The 24,053-nt window shown below is 35.3% G+C and overlaps 1 protein-coding gene across 2 annotated transcripts in view; it reads right to left on the bottom strand.

The window, feature by feature from the left end:
• RFX2 (regulatory factor X2) overlaps nt 1-24,053 on the bottom strand; it is a 142,456-nt gene that overhangs the window by 35,453 nt on the left and 82,950 nt on the right. Inside the window, exons 5-7 of one of the 2 annotated variants that reach the window (XM_051971777.1) lie at nt 11,469-11,543; nt 3,196-3,377; nt 1,141-1,260 (exon numbers count right to left, since the gene is read on the bottom strand). In XM_051971777.1, the coding sequence (XP_051827737.1) occupies nt 1,141-1,260; nt 3,196-3,377; nt 11,469-11,543 (377 nt within the window). The remainder of the gene's footprint in view (nt 1-1,140; nt 1,261-3,195; nt 3,378-11,468; nt 11,544-24,053) is intronic. The other variant, XM_051971778.1, reaches the window with a different exon arrangement.

Here is a 24,053-nt window from a genome sequence, read left to right as displayed (position 1 = left end):
TTCTCAAGCAGTTTCCTACAATTGGAATGCTTTCCTGCTAAAGTTCCAGGTAATCAAAATCCAAATGTTTCCTAAAGGACTCCTTTTATAAAATTATTTTCTTTAATCCCCTTAGCTAATCTCTACTCTAAGCCCCATCAAAATTTGTGCAATCCTTTCCTGCTCCAAATCTATGATCCTTTAAAAAAAAAAAAAAAGAACCATAGATTTTAGACTTAAAAGAGGCCTTTTCAAGGTCATCTAGTAGAATGTCTTCATTTTATAAAAAATGAAAACTGAGCCTCAGCAAGGTTATGTTACTAGCCGAGGTCACACAGAGAGTAAATGGCAGGGTGGCAAAAGAGGTTTAGATTCTCTGGGCTCCAAATCTGGAATTCTTTTCACTACACCACAATACACAGAGACAGTTACCATATCTTACCTTGTTAATTGTGGACTAACTCCTATTCCCTCATTAGACTATAAATTGTTTGGAGAATTGGGTAAGAATAAAATATAACTTCTCTATCACCCAAAGAGGCGGACATAGGGCTGTGCACTAAGTATATTCTCAATACATATTTGTTGAACTGATTGATACCAAAATTTTTGGTGTGTGTCAATTTCCCAACTACACTGTAAGCTTTTTTGAGGGTAACAACTGTCCTCAAAGTCCTCTTAACTTTTTTGTACTGGTGTTCCCTGATAAGTCTGTTTTGTATGAATATGACGTTAGGAAAATTCAGTTAATCACATCTTTGTAAAATGGGTTTTCTAAAGAATCTTACCTGTTAGTGATAAAAATGTTGAAGGACCTGTGTTTGTTTTGGTGCTATAGCTTTATCTATGTGTAATCTGCCTTGTACTCTGTTTCTGAACTGTCAATTTTGATTCTCATTAATCTGGTAAAAACCCAGAGTCTAAGCAGCAACAACAACAAAGAATGTATCCTTTTCTGTATTCCCTTAGGGCCTAGCAATATACCTTGCACAAAAAAGATCTTCAATAAATATTCAATTCTAAATATTTTTGTCTCCTGGCCAATTTTCCAAGGGAGCAACAAAATCTTTGGAGTTTATGTAAAAAGATATGTCTAAGTAAAGCTAAATTGGAACTGGTTCATGGTCTTGACTGGCAGAATAAAAAGGAGTGGCCACTTACCTTTGCTTCTGGTGTATTGGCTGTTGCCTCATTGCCATGTATTGAGTGTCCTCCTGTAATCGATTTAGTGGTGAGTCCGGCTTTAGACGAATCCCATAATAATGATATTTGGAATTCCCCCTAAGAAGAAAACATTTACTACCTAGATATCTTTACTGTTTAAATAAATTTGTCTGTTCAATAACAGATAATTGATAATACTAATAATAATAACTTTTATATGAAACTTAAAAGTTTGCAAAGCACTTTACTTAAAATCACAGAAAAAATTAGGAAGGGAGTGATATCTAGGTCTCTTCTCCATCCCTCTTTCCTCCAATCAGGCTTCAAAAAAGCTATTTTAGATAGGCTACACCTGCTATTTCTCCTATGCTTAAAATTATCTAAGGAATTCTACAACATTTCCCAGCAATGCATTGCTTATTCAATTCCCTAGTTAATTCAGGAAAAAGATAATGTCAAGGACATTTTAAACTATTTGACAAGTCAATTAAGTCAAAATTATCAACATAAGAAGAAAAAAAATCAAAATAAAGAGTTAAATTTTTGAATACAGCAAGATACATACATGAATACATCAGTGTCTTAGGAGTCCTGTCCCCAGTTCCCTTCCCAAATGGGGCCCACTCTGAAAGCCAAGAGCAATGGAAAACAGGCCGAGCCTGGGATCTCCTTGCTGCCAAAAATCCCCTTTGCATCATGGTGAATCAAGTATGTGTCCAATAGAATACTGGAAAAAAGGAAGAAAAAAAGGGAACCAAAGCAAAACCCTCAAGTGTCACCTGGGAAGATTGGAGACAGGACACCCTTAAAAGACCCTGTGGCACAGCTACAGGAGAAAGTGGGAGAGATGGAGAGGAGCAATATTATCATAGTGTGGGCCTCAGGTCCAATGGTTGTAGTGTCTTCTGAAGACTTCAATTTGACCACCTTTGTTATCTTTGTATAACACTTTGCTTTTCTATTTCCTTTTTTTCCTGTATCTTCTATGTTCCAGAGAAATTAATTGCAGCAAGTTTAAAATGACAGCTATGTAAAGAAAGCTATGCTTTTCTTCTTCAGGGATCTGATATGATAAGTGTATTCTTTTTTCCACTGATGCAGACAATAGTCCCTCGAAATCTCACAAAGTTATTAAGAGCTACTGTGGTTGAAAAAAATTCCTCCTGCAATAATTAGCTACTCGGATGATTTAGCCAGGGCTGAGAGAATGCCAAAGCTGCTGCTGGAACTGTGCCCCAAGCCCCAAACTGTCTTTATGCCATTCTGAAGCATCCAGAGAGGACTTCAGTAGAGAGCTTTGTGACTGACAACAAAAACCATTCCCTGACCTATTGTGACGATTCAAAGAAAACCACAGATGTTTAAAACCTTATCCATTTTGGTTGTAGTTCAGACAATAAGCAGATATAGAAGATACCAATGATAATGAACCATGAGAGCACAGGTAGAAGTAAAAAACAAAAACAAAACTGTACCACCACAGTAATTAGGCTTGGCAGCAATATTTATTTTATCTCAAAGAAATGCTTATCTTTTTCAGGTAAGAAGAACTTGTGGATGGGTAATAAAGCATTAATAAAAAGTTCCTGGCACAATATAACATTTATGGCAATGAAGACAAAGACAAAATCCAATAAACCAGCCTGTCCCAAGAAGAATCAAGAAGCATTAAAACCAAATATAGTGAAGAAGCAAAGCATGACCCCAAACATCAAAAAGGACAGAGTTTTAAAAGTTGAAGTTTAAATTACCTTTTTGAAATTGATTCCTGCAGTACAAAGAGATCTATAGTTGCTAAATGATACCTCAATCCTACAACAAGGCTAAATACCATCATAGTTCTTGTTGCTAGCTCATATAAACCCTAGTGTGCTAATAAGCTTAATCAAGTTGATGTTAGTTCTAATTTGGGAAGAATATCTATGCAAGGTTTAGAAACTGCATAGCTCCTAAGATATATGTCTGGATAAGGGAAAAAAGAGTTGACAGAAGTCAGATATATATATATATATATATATATATATATATTCAATCAAACTCCTTTGTACTAACCTTGTCCCCAACCTTCGTGTTCTCAGCCCCACAAACACAGACCGAATCAGTTTTCCAAAGGAAGCAGCATTCACAGGATCTAGTTTGTGTTCCTGGCAGTGCCGAAGATAATGGTTATAAAGAGAACTTCTTGGGAGGCTCACACCTTCAGCAGTTTCATAATTATCAAGAAGCCACTGGAGCTAAAGGGGGGAAAAATGTATTATATATACATATATATTGTAAAAAAAAAAAAAAAAAACACTGGACATAACATTTAAGTGGGATTAGTTTTTAATATTGTTTTCTTATTTGCTTCATTTCTAATAAAACTTAATCAGGAGATCCAACTGTGATATTCAAAACACTCTAAAAAGGATAATTTACCTGAATTTTTATTTTCCTTTAGTATATAAAATATAGCTAAGAAGCTAAATGTTAGGGTCTGTTCTTCAGTTACTTAAAAGGAAATTAAAACCATAATTTTTTGAAAACCATCACTTCTAATTTTATTGGAATGAGATAAGTTCCAATACTAAAAGAATATAAAATCTAGATAAGCAGAAGAAAAAAAATCAACAAGAACCTAATTATTTTGTTTACCCTTAAATTCTTATTACCTTTCCCAGTCTCCCTCAATGCTAGTGCCTTTCCTCAGATTATCTCCAATTTATACTGTACTTAACTTGCTTTTACATAGTTGTTTGCATTGTCTCTTATTAGATTAGAGCTTCTTGGAGGGATCCTTTTGCCTTTTTATCTGTACATAGCAGGTACTTAATAAAAATGTTTGTAAACATGGCATGCCCCAAACTCTCTGATCCAGCCCAGACTATTAGCTATGTGACCCTAGGCAATCACTTAATATGTCTCCTTTAGTTTCCTCAACTCTAATCCTGGGATCATAAATAGCACCTATTTCCTACGGTTATTGTTAGGATCAAAAGACAAGATATTTGTAAAGTTCTTGGCACATAATAGGTGCTTAATAAATGCCTGTTCCCTCCACTCTCCCCTTTCCCAGTAACTTCTCAATCACTAGCAATCTAGCTTCTGACACTATCACTTGACTCAAATTGTTCTCTCCAAGGTCACTAATAACCTCTTGATTGTGAAATCTAATGATCTTTTCTTGGTTGTCACTGTTCTGGACCTCTATTGATTGCCCTTCCTTATATACTCTATGTTCTCTTGGTTTTATAATTTAGGTCTCTCATGATTTTCTCTCTATCTAAGAGATGCTTTCTTGGTCTTTTTTGCAGGTTCATAATTCATGTTCCACCTCTTGCATGCATGTATATCTCTCCTGGTCCCTCTCCTCTTCTATGTTTTGGTGATCTTATCTTTCATGGAGTTACCTATTATTGCTATGATTTCTATATCTAGCTATCTAGCCCTCATGTCTCCTGAATTCCAATCTCACATCCCCATCTACTTCTGAAGATCATCATCGAGATTTCCCATACCTATTTTCAAACTCAATAGACCCAAACATAATTATTTTGTCTCCCAAACACAACCTTCATACTAACTATCCTTCTCTGTTAGGGTATCGCCATTCCTTCAGTCACCTCAATCTATAATCTAAGAGTCATCTCTGACTTTTCACTCTCTCCTCTTAACTTCTACCCGATCAGTTACCAAGTTGTGTTAAGTTTATTTCTTTAATATCTTTCACATTAACATCCATAAACACCATAATCAATCAAGACCCTTATCACTTAGAACTACTGCAGCTGCTTTCTAATAGGTCTTCTCTGCAATCTATCTTCCATACAGATCCCTAAACTGTAGACCTGCCCATCAGGAGCATACTCTCTTCAAGCCTGATTCAAGAAAATTCAGTAGCTCCCCTCTGTCCTTGATATAAAATATAAGCTTCTCTGGCTTAGACTTCTCTGATTTCAACTTATCTTTCTAGGTTAATTATATTATTTCCCCTTATGTCTTGTCTCCTATATTCCATTGGATCTCTCACCTCTGGGACTTTGCACAAATTATTCCCCAAAACTGGAACTGCCTCCTTCCTTATCCTTCAAGGCCCACCCCAAGTGGCCTTTCTGGATTCCTCCAATTGTTAATCCCCACTACCCTTCATTATGTATTTATTTTGTGTATATCCTAAATGTACTTGTCTGGGAACATGGATTATCTTGTTTTTGTTTTGTATCCCCAATACTTAACAGAAGGCATGGCACATGATAAGTGTTTAATAAATTCTTGTTGACTGATTATTGCTTTACAATTTTCAAATCTTCTTCACATTTATTATCTCATTGAGGCTTTCACCATTTATAATGAGATAGATTAGGAAGACAGATGTTACTATCTCCATTTTACAGGTAAGAAACTGAATTTTAAAAGTAAATGACTTCTCCAAGACTCCATAATTAACAAATGGTAGCGTTCCTGTGAGAACCTAAGCCTTATGATTCTAAGTCTTGTACTGTTTCCAAAAGGGTTGGAGCATTATTTTTTTGAGCAATGACATAATTATGTCAAAGAAATATTTTAGGTATATCATTCGTTCTGGCAGTAATATCTAAGATGGAGTAGAAGAAAAGAAGTCATTGGAACATAAGATGGAGGGCAATTTTCAACCAAGTTTCTCCAAGTAGGGCTGGATACAGAGTATATCATAAGATGGCAGATCAACCAGACAACTCCTAGAAAAGTTTTCCATAAGAGAACTTCTCACTGACAGAATTAATTAATACTTGCTCAATGTTGCTCTCATGACTATCTTGACAGGTTTTTCAAAACCTGTACCTAAGTATTATGGAATATCCACCAATGCAGGATCCTATTGATTTCAATCTTCTCTCTCATTTGTTTCAGTAGTTGAATATTATGTAACCTGAAAGTTTTTTTATTTTTAAAGGCATCAAGTGCTTTAATTAAAATTAAGTTACTGGTTAAATTTCCCATAAGAATAAGAGAATACCCACCACCATACCAGCTCCATTAACACAAAATCAATCATAGGGAGGTTTAAAATGGATTCCTACCTTTGGTAAATGTAATAATTCTAATACATACTGCTTTAAGGTTTGGTAAAGCATTATAGACATTATTTTCTTTGGGCCTCTCAACAATACTGCCTTATCCCCAGTCAACTAAAGCTCAAAGATTAAATAATTTGCCCAAGTCAAAATTAGTTGAATGTCAGAGACGAGATTCGAATATGGGTCTTCCTGACTCCCACTCCTTCAGATTAAGATGGCCTCTACAAAGTAATCGAGTTGGATTCTTTGGATGATAGGCTTCTGAGTCATCTCCAAAGGAAGGAGGAGACAGAAATGAGGATGTGAATGTGGATGGGAGACCATTTGTGATTTTATCAACATAGAAAACTCCTAGAAGATGAAACTCCTTCTACCAGTACAAGCTAGCAACTTCTCTCCAACTTACAGTCTAGAGAGCTGCCCAGAGCACGGCGAAAGGCAGATGTTTTGCTTAAGGCTATATAGCAAGTGTGGACCAGAGGCAGGACATGAACTAAGAATGTCAAGATTTTGAAGCCAAATTTCTAGCTACACACACACACCATACACCATGCCTCTTTAGGCAAAGAAAGAGTACAAAAGGTAATGTTTATCTAAGAAGCTGAGTACCTGACAATTTTTTGAAGTTCCTACCTCCAAATTTCACCAGGCAACCCTGATGGTAGCTCCCATAATTATCTAGGAAATGGGAACAGAAGGAAGCCTTATAAACCAAGAAGAGAGAAAGAATTTCTCTGGTTTTGTTCTTACCACATCCTGGACATCTCTACTTATCACAAAGAATAGTAATAGGTCTAATATTTAAATTTTTAAAAAGCAATTCCCCCTAAATTTTAAAAAAACATATTTCATGTTATTCTCCACTAAAATCTTACTCTAAAGTCATTTCCTAACAAGGAGTAGCTTTGAATTCTCAGTATTCATACTAGCAGAGCAGACTCTAGAAATGCCTGGAGTATGGGAACTCCAAGCCATAGATTTTGTCATCTAAAGACAAAATCAATTATGTGTGGCCAGGTAGATTACTAGCAGGTTGGCTACTAAGCAATACATTTTTCTCTCTATACAGCAATTAGTGAAAATATCTCCCTATGATTTGGAGCATCAATGGATATCATGAAATCATAGATTTTTTAAAGTATTTTAATAAAGATGAGGCCCATTTATTTATATGCACACAAACTATAAAATGTCAGAATTCCGTTGTATAAAGTGATGAATGTTCAAGAAGGTAATATCCAAAATTGCAGAAACCAGTATGTTTTATACATACTTGTCTCTGTTAAATCTGATCTGTCTTGGATTGCAAGATCCTAGATCTTCGACCAAATATTGGCCTAAATTACTCTGAAAAGAGCCTCAAAACAGTATTCATATATAAGTAGATGCTTGATCGATTCTTTATAATGATGGCAATAGTCATTTGCTACAAACATGGGCACTACTGTGAAAAATAGAAAGCATAAAAATCATAGAAAGCAGAGAAGGGCTTGAAAACAAAGAAAAACTAAACAATGCTGCCAACTTATCACCAAAAGCTATGTGAACTATCACTTAAGTAACTGATCCAGAAACAAGAATTCATCATCTTTGAGAGAAGGTGAAAAGAAATAGCATTATTTAACCTGTAAAAGGAAGACTAAGGGAAGTCACTTAAACATGCATCTCATGAAAGCCCCATGCCTATCAATAACTGACTCCTGGAGGTAAGTGTTGGTTTGCCCTACAAGTGAGAAAAGTGTTGGTTTGGTAACAGAATTCCCTTTCTAGCTAGGTAGCTACTGGCCACTGAGCCTCACATAGACATTACCCTACTTCAGGCCCTCCTAATTTCTCATTCAGATTACTGCAGTAGTTTTCTAACTGGTCTTCCTGTCCCAAGTCTCTTTCCTCTCTAAACTATGCTCTACTCAACTGTCAAAGCTCTGCTCTTAAACACAGTTCTACCCTGCTCAATAAACTCCAACGACTCCCTATTATCTTCAAAACAAAATAAAAACTTCTGTGGGGTTTTTAAAGCCCTTTCACCACCTGGCTCTAACCTACTTCCAGCTTTATTATCCATTATTCTCTTTGGCATACTCTGCAGTCTGGCCAAACTTATCTCACTATTCTTCTTTACACAGAACAGTCTATCTCCCATCTTTGTGCCTTGACAGAGGCTGACTTTCATGCCTACCATGCAGTCTGCAGAGGTGACACTGTCTTTTGAAATTCATTTCCTTAAAAACTCAGTTCAAATACCTCATTCTACATGACCCTCTCTCCCAGCTGTCAACACTTTCCTCTAAAATTATTTTGTATTTATTATGAATACATTTTTTGGTATCTTTAAATGTCATCTCCCCCCTTCCCCCTGTCCATCCCTAGAATATAAATTATTTGAGATCAGAAACTGTTTAAAAATTTGTCTTTCTATCCCTGGTGCCTGGCATTTATAGCAAATGCTCCATAAATTCTTACTAATTGAGCTGGAACTAATCAACACAGCAACCCATTTTCTAAAACCCTCAAGCTTAGGTACTTCAGAAATACATATAATATAAAGATACAACCTGGGTTAGTTATGTCTATATCTGTGTGTTTGTTACCTGTGTTTTCATACTTTTCATATTGTTCTATCTTTCCCATTAAGTTGGCTCTATAAAAAATGGTCATATATGTCTTGGTTTTTCTTCCTATATATATATATGTACACAGTATACCTGTATATAGCACACACATACCTAATTCCAGATTCTAACTGACTGAAATATATAATCAGCAAACATTTAGTAAGTGATTCCTCTATACCAGCCATCAGGCATGGTACTCTGTGCCAGGAAAGCAAATACAAAGGTGAGAGAACCCCACTATTAAGAAGCTGATATTCTAATGGAGAAAACAATACATACATATATAAGCAATACAGAATATCTACCAAATGAGTACCAGGTAATGTGAAGATGGAGGGTCCTGGCAGGGGAAGGAAGGTTGGAGAATAGAAAAGGCTTCATGGACAAGGTGTACCTCAGCTCAGTTTTGAAGAGAGTCTATAGACCAGCCACTTTTTATTATTACATTATTCTGAATAGAAATTTTTGAGAGAACAAATTATTCTCTGTCTTTCACCAATCTTTCATGGTAGTTGGCTCTTCCCTGATATATCTCTATTTTGAAAGTTCTTTCTTAACTTGCACAGATTAGACACTTAAGAAATGTTTGTTGAGCTCAATTGAATTTAGAGGGGAGAGATAAGAAGACAGACAGACTGCCATAAGCCCAACTTACTTCACCTGCTCTGGCTGCATTCTTTTTGTCTGAAGAATCTGTAGTGCTCAGGAGTATGGGAGCAAGAGAGCTGGGATGGAGATCTAGCTATAGCACCTAATTTCCCATATTTATGAATGAGCTTTATTCACCACACTAAGGCAAGATACTAAGACTAGCAGGTTAGCACTAATAGCTAAAGAACGTGGGCTCTGGAAATTGAGTCTAAGTAGTCAAACATTTAAAAACATGGGTACGAAAGCACCAGACAAGGTGCTGACAATTATGTTGCATTTTGTGACATACTCTTCCACTGTAGACATTTTTTCACTTAAAAAAAAAAAAAAATCAAAGTTTATTTAGTAGTGATGTTTTTTAAACCTCTCTACTTCTGTTACTTCTTTTTCACTTTTAAGTCATGAAAATAACCAAACACAAAACTCCTAAGCCCTATTCAATGGGCTGAAGGAGTAAAGAAAAATCTATAACAAAATATTGGCAAGAAAACAGACATAGCAAATTTAAGTTAAAAACAAGGAGGTAAATTTGTAGAGAAGTAATCAAAGAAAGTTTTGCTTCAAAAGAAATTCGTTAGACAATTTTAAGCATTATTTGTATTCAGAGAGATGAGAGAAAATGTACTTTGTCATAGACACTTTAATTTTTGTGGACACACCTGGTCTGGTCTATCTTAGTTTTCAAGATGCTACTAAATAACTTTGCTAGTTCTTCCCAAAACAATTATGCTATGCAAGCATCATACTTGGATAATTACCAAAATGATATAATAAAGTGCTACTAGAACAATTTTAGTTAGAGACATCTATAGCACATCTATTCCATGTTTCACAATATAATTTGATTTTTTTTTTCTGAATTAAGACTTCAAGACTAACACTGAGAATAAAAAGTAGAGTTTTTTTTTCTCCTTCTGAGGGTGATTTATAATGACCACATAGCTCTCTATTATATAACTAAGGTGACAGGGCCAGGTCAAATACAGCTTAGAAGGTGGGAAATGAATCAAACCCAGGAGCTTTCTGACCCAGAACTACCTGTGATGTACAGTGGCTTGATTTGGGGCTGAAACCTGTGAAGGCCAGGCAGGTAATGACATTACTTGGGACTTCCAACTCTCAAGGATCTAGCACATCTATAAATGATTGGCTGCAAGAGTACATAAACACTTACCCTCCCGGAATAGTTATATTCTAGGACCTTGTACCCAAATTTATATTCAGGCCATTGACCCCACACACTCCCTAATTTGTCAGGTATCACTTAATTTTAAATCAAATAGGATCCTTTTTCATCTCTAGCAACGACAACAAACAGTGTATTGTATTCTGCCCAGGACAACAGATTCAAGCTGAAGACTGGATTTAAATGAAGACTGAGGATGATTATTTTTGTTTTACAGGACAGAAAAAATGATCGGTTATTCCTCAGGAAAGAATCATTTTCCCACAAAGCAACAAATCGGAATCCATTATAACCTCAACGGTCTGTCTGCTAAAAATGAATTTTGAACCACATACACATGATCTAGTTCAGAAGACTCAGTAGAACCAGAGACAAATATAATGGGGAATAAATAATTCCCCAACTTAAACTTAAAAAGGAAGTTATCTTTTCTTATCTATTAAGTTATCTATTCCAGTAATATCTAATCCACATGTTCTTACTGAGCTAAAGACAATTAAAATGCACTTGACAGTGTTTTCTGATAGCACTTCTAAAAATAATACAAGAATGTCAAAAATGAGAGAATCTAGCCAAGTTTTTCCAATATACTTAACAAGAAATGTGCAATAGTCCCCTGCAAGGTTTGGAAAATAATAGCAGAGTGAAAAATATCCTCATAGTTTTTTAAATAAAAACTATTTTGTGAAACAAATTTCTTTTAAAAAGTTGCTTCAGAAAAATGAGGCTACAGCAACTAAGGTTGTTGCTCATCTAGTGTCATTCATTGGTTTTTAAAGTGTCTATGAATGCTACTTGCAAAGTAGGGACAGATTGTAAAGTTAGACATTAACTTACATGGCTGTTGAGTAAACTGCTTTTGTGTGATGTAATCCCTTCATTTTTTTGTAGGTTTTCAATCGCCATTTCAAGCTAAAGAAAATGTGTGCAGGAAAACAAAATAAAATGGAAAAAAAAAGGAAATCAGAGAGTTAGCATCAGCCAAGATTTGTTTTTATTAATATCCAAATTATGATTAATGCTTCCTATCAAAAAAGACTTGTGACATAAAGCAGGTAAATGAGGCACAGTATTTATGAAATGAAGCTGTAGCAAAGAAATGTTATTTCATTACATGCAAGGAACCAAAGAGCCTTTCAAACATAAAGGAGCCCAGTGAGGGCCAGTGCTTTAGCCTTGCTGGATTTGATTGTTATGAGCCATGCACAGTGTGCACAAGCGTTCACTCCCTTCAGCACAACTTCCCTCCACAGCAAAAAAAAAAAAAAAAAAAAAAAAAAAAGGCTTGATTGTCATCTACTCCCAAAAGGCTTGGCTCTCTGTCCAAAAGCACTGTTCACCCACAACATTCAAGCATTGTTCTAGGGATCAAAAAGAGATACACAAGAAATAAAACTGTCTCCCAACTTTCCAGACTTTTGTGAACTCATAAGGGACTCTACAGCAGATTAATGTAATGATGCCCATAACATGACACCAGTGGCATGCAAACATTATTGAACAGAGAACAGAAATGTGAGAGGGCATATAGGGTGAAGGGGAAACCCTGGTGGAGCTAGTAAGCTATAACCAAACTGAGGGATGAAAGGTGTGATAGGACAAGCTAGCAGACCAGGAAAAGCTAAGGGAACGTAGCACTGTAGACAGTACTGGAACGCTTCCTTTACCCTAACTGAAGGGCTAGCCTTAAAAAGGAAACCCCAACAGACTTGTAAATCCATCTCCAACAGTATTCACTTATAGCCTGCAGAATAATTTGGAGCACAAAGTCAGTTGTACAGAGTGCTCTACTAGATATTAAGAAAAATAAAAAGTTTAGATAAAATGTGATCCCTTAACTTCTCATAGTTTATAATAAGAAACATAAGGCAGATGGGTAGCACTAAATCATGAAAACCCGAGTTCAAATCTCAGACATCTGTGGCCATTTTTGCCTCTATTTGCCTCATTTTCCTCCTTAGTAAAATGAGTATAATAATAGCACCTACCTCACAGGGTTGTTGTGAGGATAAGAATCAGATAATTTTTATCAAACACTTTGCAAATCTTAAGGCATTATCTAAATATAAGCTATTATCACTTTTATAGGATGAAAAATACAAAAGCAAGTGTTGCCCATGAGGGAATGAGGAATCTGTAAAGATTTTGTAGAGGAGGTGGCATTTGGGTAGCCAAGTGAAAGTACCAAGTGAAATTATTTTCCCTCTACCTTATATATACAGAATTATTTATATGTATGTGGCCTCCCTCATTAAAATGTTAGAGTTTTTGTTTTTCTTTGTATCCCCAATGTTTAGTATAGTGCCATAGCATACAACCACCACTTAATAAATGCTTTCTGACTGATTAACTAAGAAGTTAATGCTCTGATAAAATATGAGCATTCTTAAGACAAAGTTACTTTACTTTTGTTTTCGTATCCCTTGTTCCTGTAACAATGCATTTGGCACACAGTATGTATTCAACAACAAAAACTTACGATGTAGTGCTAAACCTGAAATCAGAAAGACCTGAGTTCAAATCCTGTCTCATACACTTACTACTTGTATGACTCTGCTGGGGCAAGTCATTTAACCTGTTTTCTTGAGTTTTCTCAACTGTGAAATAAGTGTCAGAATAGCATTTACCTGCCAGGGTTGTTGTGAGGACCAAATGGCATCATGTTTGTAAATTGCTTAGCCAAGCACCTAACACATAGTAGTAAGAGCTTAATAAATGTCCCCTTAATATCTTATTTAATAGGCAATGAGAAATCTCCTTTAGGTGAGATAAGTGGGCAGCATATCACCCAATTCTGATTTGGATGTCTTGGAAAAAAGTAGTGATCTTTCCTTAACCAGTTGCCATTGATTCTAGGAAATTAGCAATGAATATTGAAAAGGAGAGTGGGGGGTGGGGGAGAAATGTGGCTAAAGGCAGTACCCTCAAGATAAAAAAAAATAAACAAAAATCCTCATCTCATAATTTTCACTATTTCAGTAATTTTGTTAAGTTCTGATCTGTAAACCAATGAAATAGGTATTGATTTTGTTCCTATAACCCTTAAATGTTGGTAATCCCAAATTCCTCTTGAACACCAATCATCCCCAAATGAGCCCAGAATATGCTCCAGGAACTTTGGGCAGCCCAATGAAAGACTCAGGAAACAAGCTTCCCCAGTTCAGAGAGCTTAAACTTGGGCTCACTAAATGCTGCATTGATCTTTGAATAGGGCAGATCACAAGTGGGCACTTCCTTTGGTGTATATTACCGAAATATCCCAGAAGAACGTTATGGAGCGATTTTAGGAGAGCATTCCATGTAAAGAAAGAAGCCAAAATAATTCATGAGATGATTAAAAGTAGAATTTACGTAATGCAAAACCCTAGAACATGGTCAATGTAACTAATAGCCAACATACATATAAGTGTTTTAAGGTTTACAAAGTATTTTACATTTGTATATTATATATTTTATTTGATCCTCAAAATAAATTATTGGGTATGCACTAATGTTATTACACCCAAACATTTATTTAATATCTACTACTGTATGCAGAATGTTATATTAGGTATATCAGGAGATAAAAAGTTTTTGACCTTATCCCACCAAGTGACTGGTAGAGGGAGAAACAAATACACATAAAATATCATAAAGGCTCATAAATCTATTTTTACCAATATTAGGTGATAAAATAAAGTGAGGGTCTAAACAGGAAAGGTATTAGCAATGAAGTGGGAGGACATAATCAAACAAGCCTTTTTGAAGGAAGCAGCATTTAAGTTTTAGAGTTTAGAATTTAATATGGAGATATGAGCTAAAAGTGAGTGGGGGAGGGGAGGGGGCGGGGTGATAAAGTGTAAAGATTCCCTTCAGAGTGCTGGCTTTATCTAGAATGGCCTTAGGACTAGAAAGTGACTGAATATTGGATTTAACCAAACAGATGGAGGAAGAGAAGAAAACAACCTCTTTCTAGAGTATTTTAGGCTATCTTGTGAGACTCCATTAAGTTGAGAAGTTTCCTCTGGCTCTTGTTTAAGAATCCCAATAAACAGATAAAACAGGCAACCTTGAGACTAAAATGATCACACATTTGTATTGTAGCCAATAAAATTTCAAATTCCCCATATAGAAATTAAGTACTCTTCAAGGCACAGGATCACAAAGAGAACAGCTGCTCCACTGGATTAAATGATAGTAGAGTGTGCAATTAGGACAGATCCAAAGACAAATTTAAAATAAACAATCTCCTATTTAAGAAGTGACTACCATTCCAAAGCCCAGTAGAGGGAGCTTAAGCTCCACTATATAACAATCATCATACAACTATCTCAAACCTTAACAATTTGAAATAACTAGGGAGCCTGAAGGGTCCATCTTTGATTCTTGGATGGTACTCTGATCATTCCCACTTCATAATAGCTGCTATTTATCAAGATTATCACAAAGAGTAATTAAAAGCTCTTCTGAAGAACTAACTAGCTTGCGTTTATGATCTTAAAATGATTCTTATAATGGACTATAATATACAAAACACTTGTAAATGAACTGATTACTTTTGGTTTTATGTCATTTTGGACCCGAATTAACTAGTTGCTGCAAATAGCCATATAACAAAAGTCTTCCAGTAACAAATTTGGGGAAACAAATGTCTTAGTAGTTTTGAATTTGGCCATGTGATCCATATAGACGAATAACCTGTATCAGATTGCTTGCTGTCTTGGGGAGAAGGTAAGGAGTAAGGAGAAGGGGAAATGGAAATAAAAATCTTATAAAAGTAAATGCTGAGAATGAAATGGTAAAATAAGTGGGGGGGGGGGGAAGACTATTCTAAAAGATACAATAATAATTTGGATAAATGAAAGAAACTTAGATATTAGTACCAGCAAAAAACAACATTAGAAACAAGAAACTATTAAATAAAAATACTGTAGGCAAAAAAAGTTAAGGGAATATGTTGGATTCACCTAGATCTACTATGTTGTTAAAAAAAACTTTTATAAAATGCTTGTCTAGACTCTAATGGCATTCAAAATTGCTGAATATGACAAAAAGAAATTTTAGAAGATAGAAAAGCAGAGAACTCCATTAAATGAAGTTTCATGAACCTTATAAGATCAATTAAAACAAATCACTTGAGAAGGCAGAGCAGCAAAAGCAATATAGCCAAGTTCTCCCAAAAGACCTAGAAAACACAGGAGACTAAATTCTGATGGGGAAATCTAGAAAAAGGTCACAGTGAGTCATTTATCCAGCCCAGGTAATTTGAAGAGGTCTGCTGTCACTGAATGTGTTAGGTCAGAGCAAACTCCAGGAGCACCCCAGCACCCAGGGAGAGACTGTGGATTAAGTCAGAGGGAGATTCCACCTTCATATCAGGGCATTCCAGTGCAGAAAAGTGCAAAGTAACAGCTTTGTTGATCAATGCCCAGTTTTGGATGACAAAACCAAGGTGAACTTAGAAAAAGACCGCCACGAAGTGGTATAATCAGATAGGGACACCCTAGGCAGTATACTGATAAAGGAGAAAATTCAGAAGGAAACGGCAACAAGGCAACAGAGCCTCCTCTCTCAGTTCCAACATCTGTCCCAGGCCAAAATGGAGTTTACTACAATTCTGTAACTCTGAATCAATAGAACTTTCTTTTCTTTTTTTTTTTTTCCCATTTTTCCTACATTTCTTTCTTTCTTTCTTTTTTTAAATAACTTTTTATTGACAGAACCCATGCCAGGGTAATTTTTTACAACATTATCCCTTGCATTCATTTCTGTTCCGATTTTCCCCCTCCCTCCCTCTACCCCTCCCTCAGATGGCAAGCAGTCCTTTACATGTTAAATAGGTTACAGTATATCCTAGATACAATATATGTGTGCAGAACCGAACAGTTCTCTTGTTGCACAGGAAGAATTGGATTCAGAAGGTAGAAGTAACCCAGAAAGAAAAACAAAAATGCAAACAGTTTACATTCATTTCCCGGTGTTCTTTCTTTGGGTGTAGCTGCTTCTCAACAGAACTTTCAAGCTGGCTAATAACAGGGGCTGAGTCCAACAGCATTCTAATGTTGCTCAGAAGAAAACACAGGTCAGGAACTTGCAAAGCTCAGACTAGGGGTAGCAATCAAACTTTACTCTAGATCAGATGATTTTGGGAACAATGAAGGTTTGAAGGTCCCCACTCTGAGCTATTCTTGAGATCCCAGAATAACATAATACTCAATGATCCAAGAAAGTACCAATAGGACCAGTCTAGATCTTCCCTCTAAAAGTATGGAAGAACTCAGCCCTAATTCCAAGTCCAAAGTCAAGTGCTCTTTAAGATTTATTAAGCAGGGGCATAATAGATATTTACTGATTTCATTAAACTAAGTATTTTCTTATTCATTAGCTAATAACTGGGCCAGAAATTTGCTTTCAAAGTTTTGAGATTTTAGGGGAAGATTGAGGAAGTAGTCTGATGGTGACTCCAGAACTGATCTTTGACTTCCTACAATAACACCCTCCTGACCTTTCAAAAAAGACTTTTTAGACCCTACCAACATCACATAAAGCCAAAGACTCAGTTACTTTTGTATTCTACATGTCTCATGTATCCTAGGATGGTGTGCTTTTTATGTTGGCTTCTTTTTTTTAAATCATACCTACTATATACTAATCAAACTAATCAAACATGTTCAACTGTCAGCTCTCTGTGATCCTTGTGTGCTCTGGTCATCTTATTTGTATGTCATTATCCTAATTCCCCAGAGTCTACTACCTAACTGGCATTAACCTTGTTGATCTATTTCTTTCTCTTCTACACTGCTTAAGTCTAATTTAAGTCTCTTATATTGCCATGAAATAGAAGAGAATGGGAGAGGTTGGCAGACTAAACTTAATATACATTATAAAATCTCACACAAATGGCTAGTAAAAATTTGGACCAGAAATTAGCCTTTCAGTTTTTAACTTAAGTCAAATTATAGCTGAACATAATACCATCTCTAATATATATTGGCCCATGACTCAAGTCACTTAACTCTAGGCAACTTGAAAACTATATATTGCAGAGAAGATACTTTCCTACATTGGTAGAAGTTTCCTCACCCAGTAGTTTCCTAAAGCAATGAAATCATAAATCTATTCCCTAAAATATTCACTTAAACAAACTGGGACATTTTAGAAGATACGAGAGCATGTATGCTTAATTTTCTCTGACAAAGGCTTTTATTTCCTTGAAGCTAACTTCATAGTGAGGGACACACACCAATATGAGGGTCAGATAAACTTCTAAGAAACAATTCAACCCATTTAAATCTAAGTTCTCTAACACTTTCCTTTAAATGGACACCAGGAAAAAAATTTTTTCAATGCAAATCTTATAAAAATAACAATAAAGCTATTTACCAAAAACAGTTGTTTTTTTAAAAATAGCATTCAGAATTTCATCCTTAAATTTTAGCCTCAACATACAAATGATTATGTGACTTCCCCAACTATCGGATTTAAGTGATCATTTATGTTCTTAGAGATCTAAGACTATCTTAGATACCATGCAGAATGTACAGCCTTCTTTTCTTAAGGCAAAGAAATGTGTTTCCTGGTGTCTCTTAGAAGAAGGCTTTACCACCCTGAGGTAAGAATTGACATCTATCTGAAATGACAAATGCTAGATGGAAGGAATGAAGGGAAAAACAGATACACTAATTAACTGTTGGTAGAGTAGTGAACTGGTCCAACCATTCTGGAAAACAATGGGTAATTGTGCATACCCTCTGATCCAATAATATCACTAATAGGTAGGTCTAGCTCACAAAAAGATCAAAGAAAAAGGATCCTTATATACAAAAATATTTAAAGCAGTTCTTTTTTGTGGTAGCAAATAATTGGAAACTGAGATGATGATCACCAATTGGGAAATGGATGAATAACTTGTGAAATATGGTCATAATGAAATATAATTATGCTATAAGAAATGACAAGGAGATTTCAGAAAAATATGATGAGATGTATATAAACTAATGAAAAGTGAAATGAAAAGAACTAGGAGATCATTGTACACAGTAACAATAGTGTTGTAATGATGAAAATTTAATGATGTTAAAGACTTGGCTTATTCTGATCAATACAACAATCCAAGACAACTCCAAAGCACTCATGATGAAAAAAAAAAACAACTCCTTCTCTAGAGAGAGAACTGAAGAATCCTGAGTGCAAGTATAATTTTCTCACTTTATTTTTCTTGCTTTTAAAAAAATACAGCTAATATGGAAATATGTTTTGATTGATTTCATGTGTATAATTGGCATAATATTGTCTGTCTTCTCAGAGAATGGGAAAGAGTGGGAGGGAAAGAGAATTTGTAATACAAAATTTAAACATAAAAGAATGTTAAAATAAATAGTAAAGCAGGAGCACAAGAAAAAAGAAATGAAGGGCGTTAAAGCATAACACATGTATGTATATACTTATATACATGCATACTTTTGAAGAATCTAATTTAGTAACATGATATCCAGATTTCTCAACAATCTTTTTTCATGTAAATATCACAGAGCATACTATTATAATGAATATATTCACATAAACCAAATATTGAAAACTCATTTCTTTTCCATTTATTAGCCCTGGAGCTGAGATCACACCTACATTAACAAGCAGTTATGACTTAAGGAAGACTTCACATGCCTTAAAAAAAAACACTTTAGCTTTTATTATATAGCAAGGTGGTTATTATTGCAAAGGGAATGGTAGAGGTCAGCATTTAGCAAAATTTTCATCACACAATAAATTATACTAACCTCATTTTTTAAAAAAACAGCCAAAACATGACATCAGAAACAAGTGAAAAGACATGCAGATGTCCCACCTGTGATCCATCCCAGATAGTCTCCACTAACAATATTTTACTTTCCAACATATATCAAGTTTTGAGATCACAGACTCAAAGTCATTTATGGTAATTGCATGAGAGGGTGGAAGCCTCATTCCCTATGAAGAGGAAAGCTGAGATCTTATTAGAAACCAATGGAGCTAGTCTTGGATTCCCAGGTAAGCTATTTCATCCCCTCAGGATCCTCCTCATTTCCTGATCAGAGAGAATGTGACTACAATAAATGTACTCTCTAGCCTCACAGGTTGTGATTGGCAAAGTGCTTTGTAAACCATCAAGCACTTTATACCTATGAGTGTAGATGAGAGGATTCAAAAAAGGATCAGAGATGTGCTAGCCAAAGTGTTGATCCTATGTGTCATTCAACCATCAATCTGGGGAAACATCTAGAGCCCTTTGCACAATTGTTAACAAAATGCATAGAATAATAAAAGAAACCAGTTCTGTTGAAATATCAAAATCATTGGAAAGTTGTCAAAATATTTTAAAAATAAATTTGTAAATCCTGATCCCTAGGTTAAGAATACCTAACTCAATCCAACCCCCTCATTTTACAGATAAAGAAATTGAGGCCCTAGGAAGTTAAGTACCTTTCCAAAGTTCATTTATGAAGTATTAAAAAATAAGAATTAGAAAGTAGATCCACTATGTTCTTTTACTACAGGATGCTGCCTCTTCCTTCTTGAAATATTGGCATTATGTTACCATGTACTATACAATCAGTTGGAGTTGATTACTTTTAAGGAATTGGAATTTTAAAAAATTTTGTTGGTAATGAAACAAGACAACTAATAAGACAGCTACTGTTGGCTTTTCCTGGCTTTTGTTTTTATTGGGTCTCCCCAACTGGGCAGAGCTCGAACTTGTCAGCCCTTTGCATCTGCTGACATAGCAATGAGGAAATAACTGAAAATATCAGAAGAAAGCACCACTATCTAAAGTGGTATTTGTATTCATAATACAAATAAAAGGAAAAAAAATGTAAATCCATAAAAGTTACATTTGCCTTAAAATCTCCAAATGATGTTTGAATGCCATGACACTACAAAATTGTTTCTAGTTTAGTGGATTTTTTAAAGATATAAATTGACAGGACCATAGAGCTTGGAGGCCATTTTACAGATGAGGGAACTGAGACCCATGGAGGCTAAATGGCTTATCCAAGGTCATTGAAGTAGGAAACATCAGAGATGGACCTTGAACCCTGGTCCTCTGATTCCTGAGCCATGGCTCTTTCCACTGTACCACTCTCTTCATAAGCTGCTATTGAAATTGAAGCTCATTCATCTTAACATGAAGCTTTGAAGAAATCGGTGGGATTTGAGTTGAGAGAGGCAATTTCCATGTCATCAAATGACTAACAAGTCTTTAATGGTGCAACTTTAATGAGAATAATATTTAAGCTTTTTGTTTAAAATCAGATTTGAATCCCTTAGAAGTGGAACTGGAATATAAAAGTAGGAAGGGTAAGAGTGTATAGGAAGATGGGAGGCAGAAGATAAAACAGGAAAGGGACTCCCACTCCTAAAGCCACCTGCACCTCCAATTTGAGTCCTCTCCTGGGCGAAGGTACTCATCAGCTCCACTCTACTAAAGCTTGATTGATATAAAGCATTATTTATATGGCTTATATTATACAAGAAAAGTATGAAATAAAAAATGTTTAAACAACCATTTTTAGGTCTCATAAAATGCATCTTAATACAAAAGGTTGATGATGCCAAAGTAGGAAACGAGAATAACATTTCCAAAACCTAAAGGACTCCATCCTTATAGAATGGATACAAGCTAGAATAAGCCTGTAGAATACAACTTTATCGGAAATACCTTAACATGCCTTTCATAAATGTGTCCATTTATAGACCTCTCTCTCTCTCGAGATATATATATATACATATATATATCGAGAGAGAGAGAGAGAGAGAGAGAGAGAGAGAGAGAAGAAGAGAGAAAGAGAGAGAGAGATGTTATTCAGCTATTTCTGACTTTTCATAACTTCATTTGGGTTTTCTTGGCAGAGATACTGGGGTGGTCCTACATTTTCTAATCCAGCTCTTTTTACAAATAAGGAATTGAGGCAAACAGGGTTAAGTGACCACAACTAGTAAATGTCTGAGGCCAGATTTGAACTCAGGAATATGAGTCTTCCTGATTCCAGGCCTGACACTTCATCCGCTATGTCTCCTAGCTCTCCCTATAATATGTGAATACCTTCTGTAATATCCCTGACAGGTGAGCATTCAGTTAAGTATTTCCACTGATTGAATGATTTCTACAGAAAATGATTCAAAAATTATCTGCATTTGGACTAGTGATGAAGAGTATCAGCCTGGGATAGTACATAGACAAACATCACAAGAGCATTCTTTCATTCCATATACTTTTTAAAAAACAAAAATGTTCAGAAAGCTACTATATTCCTATTTGAGTTATAAATTTCATTTTAGAATTTATTCAGCTTTAAAAAGAAATTGGGGATTGGAGGACAGAAAATAGAAGCTAGCTAAACCAGTGATTTTAGTGGTATAGGAAACTTTGCAATAAAGACACTCTAGTTCCCAGGACATTATTTTCTCTGCAAATCAGAGACTTAAGAGAGTTGCTTGGACCAGGGGCATTAAATTCAAATAGAAACATATACAAGGATTCTTGTTAGCCACATACTGACTTAAGAAAACAACTTATTAATATTATTTATGTTTTATTTTATTAAATACTTCCCAGTTATGTTTTAAGTTGATTTAGACTGCACTCAGGAATGTTGTGGTCTGTTTGCCATATATCTGATCTCTCTAGCAGCCTAGAGTCCTAAAAGTTAAATGATTTGTCCAGGATCAACACAAACAGCGTATGTCAGAGAAGGGGCTTGAAACCTAAGCTTTCCTGCCTCAGAGACCTGCTCACCATCTACCGCGCTATGCCTCCTCTCAAGCAGTGAGATATCTAGTGTGCATTTTCAAGTATGATTAAGTGATTTCATTATTTAAAGATAAGTAAATAAACATTTTTAAAGCATATAAATATACAAAACAAAAAAAGTATTAAAACTTTAAAAAAAAGAAATCATTGTTTCCTCCAGTAAAATCTCTAATGCTTCCCGGTGAAGTAGAAGTAATCTTTGTCTTCTCAAAGGCTAGGCCCACCTCTATGTTTACCTCTAACAGAAACTACCAAAATGGAATGGACCTTCAAGTATGAGTCCAGGAATGGTCTGTGTTTATGGTCCACAGATCTAAGTTCAGGGAAGTTCCTTTACCAGGCTAGCAATGGAATATAAATTTTTTCAGCCATCCTCAAACTAAATCACTAATCAACTAAGATTTGTGTTATCAGCCTGTATCAATGAAAATCCCAAGTCACTGGCATATTTTAAGTATTGTTTAAAATAAACTAATATGTACTTGTTTACTATAGAGGTATTTTATAGAATTAATACTTTAAAGTACCCTGAAATAACATTTTTCTATTACTTATTTTTTGGTGTAAATTTAAAATTACAAAAAATTTGGGTAGATACAATAATCTGTAAATGATATTTGTCAAATACTGGCATCCCTTTCCTCTTAAAAATTTAGGGCAATTCCCCCTTTTTATTCTTAGAAAAAGGATTCAGCTCTTATGACGCCTCCCTTAGTGAATAGATCCCAAAACTAAGCACCAACAAGGCAGAGTCCTATGTAAAGTTAAGAATTTAAGCCACAGCAGAAATAATCCCTTTTTTGATGATCCCAGAAACTTTGGTCAGTTAAAATCTTGTGAAACAAATTCAGAAATATTACATATAGATAGCCACACATTTCCCACAAATCTATGAAGATAGTTGTCAAATCTCATAAGCATATCAAAAAGATTCATCAGTTACTACTATTTTAAGGTTTTTGATATAACTTACACATAAAACATTAGTGGCATTTGGTGATTTCATTCTGGTGAGTGTCAGCTTACATTCTAATTCTAATGTATAATGCAAATTAAAATTAAGGTACTGTGCTAAAAACATGAGCCTACAAGACTAATAGTGATTTAATTTAGATTGTAGGAAGCTTCCTGGTCACCAGCTATTATTTTCCAAAAAAAAATCAAAGGAAACAAAGACAGATATGCTTTAGGATAGGGGCCAATAACCTTGGCTATAGAGGACTCTGATGTTAGTCAGAGCCAACAAGGAAAGAGACCAAGTTCTGACTAATCCACAATTCTAAGTCGGGCCCAGGACATGGATAATAAGCACAGCTGTGATTGTAACAGCAAATGCTGCCCTTGGGAGGATCAGAAAATTCCCTTCAGATAAGAAACAGAGGAAAAGAAAGAGTGTATGATTTTTTTCTTTCTGTCCCCCTACCTCTGGAATTCTACTCTGGACTTAGCAGGAGTGAAAAGATTATGGTGGAAGACAGTCTTTGATGTATGTGATACCTAAATGTGACCTTTAGGAATGAAGAGTAATTAGGATGGAGTCTGCCAAGGACAGTAAAATGTTAATCTCTGTTTTGAGAGAATTTTCAGTACATGCTGAGAAACAAGTAATTAACTTAAAGAAAGCACTTGCTTTCAGAAATAGTGTGCATAGATAA

The sequence above is a fragment of the Antechinus flavipes genome, chromosome 1, assembly GCF_016432865.1.
Source record: "Antechinus flavipes isolate AdamAnt ecotype Samford, QLD, Australia chromosome 1, AdamAnt_v2, whole genome shotgun sequence".
NCBI lineage: Eukaryota > Metazoa > Chordata > Mammalia > Dasyuromorphia > Dasyuridae > Antechinus > Antechinus flavipes.
This window is presented reverse-complemented; position numbering and strand designations above follow the sequence as displayed.